The following is a 6,070-nucleotide window of genomic DNA, read 5'->3' as shown; positions in this document are numbered from 1 at the left end:
CCCGTGATGGAGCTGGACCCTACCGTCGCGCCGCGGAGGCCATCGCTGCCGCCGTGGCGCCGGCTGCTACTGCTGCTGTTGCTGTGGTCGGGGCCGGCCCTGGGCGAGCGCCCTATCGGCAGCAGCCTGCGCGGGGCGCTCCGCGACCTCCCGTCGGAGCAGCAGTTGCTGGAGGTGGAAGACCTCTCCTTGACCCTGCTGCAGGGCGGAGGGCTGGGGCCGCTGTTGCTGCCCCCGGACCTGCCGGACCTCGACCCCGAGTGCCGGGAGCTGCTGCTGGACTTCGCCAACAGCAGCACGGAGCTGACGGGGTGCCTGGTGCGCAGCGCCCGGCCGGTGCGCCTCTGCCAGGCCTGCTACCCGCTCTTCCAGCAGGTCGCCGGCAGGATGGACAACATCAGCCGGGCCGTGGGGGTGGGTGAAGACGCACGTCCCGGGCCCGTGGCGTGGGAGGGTGGGGACGCGGGGACGTGTCGTGGCGGTCAGCTCTGGGGCCTCCGTGTGCCCAGCCGTGCGACAGAGGGGTCGCACTGGCTCTGCGGAGTTTGGGGCATCAGACAAAAGGGTGGCACTAGGGAACTTGGGGTCTGCATCTTTGCGTCTGTGCGTGCGGTTGGACCTCTCGGCGCACATGTGCGGATGGGGTGATGGTTTTCTTGGGGGTCCTGCTCCCCTCGCCCCGTCTTCCCCTTCCTCCTCCTCCCGCCGTTCCGCCCCGGCTACTTGTCCTGTCCGCCTGGAGTCCCCGGGATGGACCCTCTTCTGAAACTACAAGTGGAATGGAGGAGCAGGCCGTGGTGAGGAGTTTGAGCTCTGTGGCTAGAAAGGTTGAGGTCCATCTGTTTCTTGCATGTGGCCTTGGATTCATGATCAGAGACTGTTTCCTCCTCTCTAAAATGGAAAAAAGAAGTTGCCCGATGTGGCTGTTAAAAGAGACCCTGGCTGGGAGCTCATCTTAGTGATTTGGGCAGTCTGGGCTTAGAAGGCCAGGAGTCAGTTCCCCGCTGTTTATGGGGGCGGGGGGTGCGCGCTGGGCAAGCCATGGGATCCTCTGTGCCTGTTTTTGCATCTGTAAAATGGAGGTAAAAAGAGACCTGGGAAAACTGGCACATAATAAAAGCTCTCAGCAAGCAGGAGCTGAAATGTTGGGATGTGGCAAGTCTGCCCTTCATTCTTGGTACCTCCAAGAATGAGAGCTTTTCAGGTCATGTGGTGTGTGCTATGAAGGACTTAACAAAGAAGAAGGCACAGTCCTGCTTTTAAGTGCATTGTAGGGTTTAGAGTAGGAAAGGATTAGTGTCAGGACTGGTGGGAGTCACGAGGTGTGGGCCGGATGTGCTGGGGAAAGGGAAAACATGAGAAATGATGTTGGGGTCCAGAGTGGGAGAGTTCCTCTTGTATTGGGGGGACAGTGAGTCATCTCCCGAAAGCATGACTGGGGTTATTTCATAAATCACAGTTGATTTGACGGAATAGAAATAGCCACATCCCGCTTCCAATCGGCCTGATGTTACTTAACACAAATTGTTATTTTATGTAAATTGGGGATTGATTTGCATTAAATTCTATGATCAATCTTTCTGCAAGTAACTAGTTTTCAAGGTAGTTTAAATAAATCTGGACTTACATGCAGTACTTTCTAGGCATACTTCCATTAGGTTTGCACAGGAGACACAGATATAGATATGTCATAGTAAGATATATATGTGTATATGTATAGTAAGATATCTCTGTATCTTACTGTGACTTTCACATAAAGTACTCAAGTCTTGTGCCTGTCAGCTACAGCAGGATATGATATGGCATCATATTCAGTTAAGGCGAGTTGTTTTTCAGGTGTCATTTACTCCAAAGAGCAATTGCTATTGTCTGCAGGATGACCATGAATTACAAAGCAATGCTTGGCTCATTTGAGGTAGCAAATGCTTTCCTCATTTGTGCAGGTTCTGTGGAATTAAAAAGAGTTGAAAATGATGAACTCCAACTCTAGTGTATAGTATTATGGGCATCACTCTGTGTATGTATTTCCACAGGAATTTTCCACAGCCCAGGGGAGGTCTCCCACTGTAGGAGTTGCAAAACTTCCTTCCTCTCCCTCAGATCAACCTGGGCACCCTGGTTTGAAAGGAAGAGGGTGATGAGGTGTGGAAGGCAGGAAGAGCCTCTCCCAATTTGCATTTCCTCTCCTACTCATTCTGGATCTTGGTCTCTGTTTTCTTCCTTTCCCCAGCAGACCTGTATGTGGTGCATTAGCTCAAAAGCATGATTTATTTTTTATTTTTTTCAGTCTAGAAAATATAGTTTATTTAAAAAGTAAATTAGAGCGAAATAGAAAGAGGGGATTCACCTTCCCAAGGCAGGAGGGGGGCCAAAGCCAGGAAACATGGTGGTGGCCATGACTCAAAGGGCACACGGCCATACCAGAGTCTAGTAAGGCAGTGGCGGCCGGCTGCTTGTGGTTGAGTCCTTTTAATCCTTCTCTTTGACGTGGGAAGGTCACTTAGGTGACTGAGTGGTAGTCTGCTGCGCGTCATCACAAAGGGGCAGGTAAACACAGGTACTGACATCAGATGATGGACAGCAGGCAGATGCGTGATTTAGTCACATGATTGCTGCCATGGTGGTGAGGTCTGTGTCAAGAAGGTCAAGAAGGGCTGATTAGTTTAAGTAGGATCTTATGGGTGAAGGCAAATACTTGAAATAGAAAAGCTAATTAGTAACAAGCTGGGGAGGGGGTTCTAAAGCAAGTATCAATGACTACCTGATAGAAAAACTTGTCCTTAGTTAGTGATTAGAGGGTAAGTTAAATGAACTGCTAGAAAAACATGAGATTTAGACAATATTAAAATGGCTGCTCATTGGGTATATTAAATCCGTGTTATGCCCTTTCATTTCCCCCTCTTGTTATTTTAAAAATTCTTATTTGTACCTGGGAACAGAGATGAGGGTCAGGTCTTCTGTAGCTGCTTCCTGCTGAACAGGGGTCGTAGAGCTGTCCCTACCTGCCTAGAGTAAGAGGAGAGGATGAGAGGACAGAAGCCATGGAGTTGCTAAGTATCACATGATTTCTAGAGTTCCAAGGAACTTTATGGACATAAAAGGCTTTCATGAGCTAGTTGGAGAATTGACCCATCGTGTGTATTAATGAATGTATGGGAAAATGTGTCCCGAATTTCTTATGAGTAAATTTGAAGAAATCAGTTGTCTTTTGGGGAGGTTTATTTCTCCAGAGTAATGAATTTTCTTTGACTCAGACTCAATCTTTTGTTTAAATCAGTGAAATGTGCAGGCACCTACTGTTCTTAAGTATTGGACTGGCCAAAGGATATAGAAGGAAAAGGAGGGTGAGGTCCAGACTTCAAGCTGTCAGTACAGTGGGGGAAATAAACCTATATCAAGAAAAAGGAAACATCGCCTGCATGCATGTCATACATTGTACAGCAGTAACTTAGAGCAAAGGGGTGACAAGGATGTCAAGTTTACAGGAGGGAGAAGAGCCAGGCTACTGACCAGAGAAAACCCACAGGCTGAATCTTGACATTTTCTTGCCATCTTTAGGGTAACTGGACATGGGTTGATTGAGCTCAGAGTAAATGAGCATCACTAGGAGAAAGAAGAAACTGAGGTAGAAGCTAGTAAGCAGTTGATGTGGTACAAACGAATTCGTGTAACTGTAACAGAGTTCTCTGATGAGAATCCTGTGTTGTTGTCACTTCTGCTTAGAATTCCTGGGACAAGGACCAGATAGTTTTATTATCTCAAAGTGAAGAACACCTGAAACCTGAATGGTAGAACCCATGGATTCCTTCTTCCTTAGAGTCATACTTTTTCCTTTGTTTTCAACTAATAGGGACATGGTTTCATCGAGCTGTTTAGCATCAGAGTGGTTTTGAGGATGCTTTAGCACTCTCAAATTCTGAATTGGCAAGCTCTGTCCTATTTTACTTGCTTTGTTTAATATTTAGTTAGACATATCTATGTCTATATACAGAGGGGGCTGGAAAATGTATGCACATTGTAAGAAAGGAAAAAGATATACCAGTAGCAAAAGTTGAATACAAGTCACGTTTGATTTCTGCATTACAAGAGGCACTCAAAGTGGTTATCAGCAGCATCCAGACACTTCAGAAAGGACTTCAAAAAGTAATATGTAGATAACATCTCTTTAAAAATGTGTATACATTTTTTGGCAACCCTGATGGATACATATATACATACATATGTGTGAAGATGCTACTCGTTCGGGTTATGTATCTACTGAGTATTCAGTATACTTTTAATGTAGATTAATAAATAACAAATTCTTAGGAATATGACATATGCTCATTGTAGAAAATTTAGACAAGATAAAAGAAGCAAAGGTGAAAATAAAATCCCCATGTTTCTGTTACCCAGGGGCAGCCACTGCTCTGTTGTAGTGAGTTGCTTTCTAGAATTTTTTCTGTGCATAAAAAGTGAGAAATATGACCCACAATGTGGACCTACGTAGTTGAGATTGGACTATATAAAAGCAAATATAGGGCTGGGCATGATGGCTCACACCTATAATCCCAGCACTTTGGGGTGGAGGTGAGAGGGTTACATGAGCTCAAGAGTTCAAGACCAGCCTGGGCAACATAGTGAGACCTTGTCTCTACAAAAAAATTTAAAAATTAGCTGGGTGTGATGGTGTGTGCTTATAGTCCCATCTACTCGGGAGGCTGAGGCAGAAGGATCATCTAAGCCCAGGAGGTCAAGGCTGCGGTAAACCATAAATGCACTGCTGCACTCCCACCTGGGTGACACTGAGACCCTAACTCAAAAAAAAAGAAAGCAGATATTTAAGAAGCATAGATTTTCTTCCCTTGCAGGTGATGCTGCTACCAATAAATGTTAGCTGCTAATTGTATTATTACCATTGTAATTATTAATGCCATCATTATCTGATTATATCAAACAACATATTAAAAGGTTTATAATAAATATTTAAATTATTTTTATAAGGTTTTTGCCTCAAGTTGTTTGGAAAGTCTAAAAATACTCAATTTATATTTTTCTATCTTCTTTGTCTTACAGAATTCTTCAGAGGGCCAGAGTTGTGCCAGAAGTCTTTTAATGGCAGATAGAATGCAGATAGTTGTGATTCTCTCTGAGTTTTTCAATACCACATGGCAGGAGGCAAATTGTGCAAGTAAGTCAATTTCATTTTGCAGTTGTGTTTCAGTAGTGTAGATGTCACTTTTTATTTCAGTGAATTTTAGAACCTTTGAAGCTGGATAATACTGTTTATTACAACATGGTTTATTGGTGATAACTTTGGGCAAATATTGAAAGGCAGAAAAGTATATCAGTTAATATGAGCTTTGGAGTCAGACGGACATGAGTTTGATACTAAGCTCTGCCATTTACTAGTCTTCACTTACAAACTGTCATATTTGGGGGAAGTCACTTTGCCTCTTAGAACTTTGGTTTTCTCATCTGTAAATTGGTGGCAATGGTAGCACCTATCATATATGATTGCTCTGAGAATAAAATGAAATAAATTGTATAAAACATGTAGCTCAATGTGTGACACATCTTTGACATTCAAGAAATGTGAACTATTTAGTATAATAATAATTATGATGTTTATCATGATCTGTCAGGTGGTATTGTGGGGGTGGAGTAGTAACATCCATTCTAGTTTTGTAGGTTTGTGTGTGATTATGTAATAAAATGAGATATATATTTAGATATTCTTTGGAAAAAATAAAATCACTTTTCCAATTCAGATGCATTTTGAATACCAACTATGTGCTAGGCAGTTGTTATTGTCCAAGTCTTATAATTTAGTGAGAGAGAAAGATATATTTACATATATAACCCAGGTGAGTTATATACACGCTTTCTAAGGTTATAGAGTTCTTTTTTTTTTTTCCTTTGAGTTGGAGTCTCACTTCGTTGCCCAGGCGGGAGTGCTGTTGCATGCTCACGGCCACCCCTGTATCAGCCAGCTGGGTTCCAGTGATCCTTCTGCTGCAGCCTTCCAAGTAGCTGAAGCTACAGGTGCACACTACCGTGCTTTCTATTTTTTTTTTTTTTTTTTTTTTTT

General features: G+C 43.9%; 1 protein-coding gene across 1 annotated transcript in view; it reads left to right on the top strand.

Annotated features, from left to right (window-relative positions):
• Nucleotides 1-6: 6 nt before the first annotated feature.
• The window catches only part of OSTM1 (osteopetrosis associated transmembrane protein 1), a 24,242-nt gene continuing 18,178 nt past the window's right edge, over nt 7-6,070 (top strand). Inside the window, exons 1-2 of the mRNA XM_008064889.1 lie at nt 7-414; nt 5,056-5,170. Of these exons, the coding sequence (XP_008063080.1) occupies nt 7-414; nt 5,056-5,170 (523 nt within the window). The remainder of the gene's footprint in view (nt 415-5,055; nt 5,171-6,070) is intronic.

Source organism: Carlito syrichta, unplaced genomic scaffold (genome assembly GCF_000164805.1).
Source record: "Carlito syrichta isolate Samal-C Ts95f unplaced genomic scaffold, Tarsius_syrichta-2.0.1 Scaffold308099, whole genome shotgun sequence".
NCBI lineage: Eukaryota > Metazoa > Chordata > Mammalia > Primates > Tarsiidae > Carlito > Carlito syrichta.
This window is presented reverse-complemented; position numbering and strand designations above follow the sequence as displayed.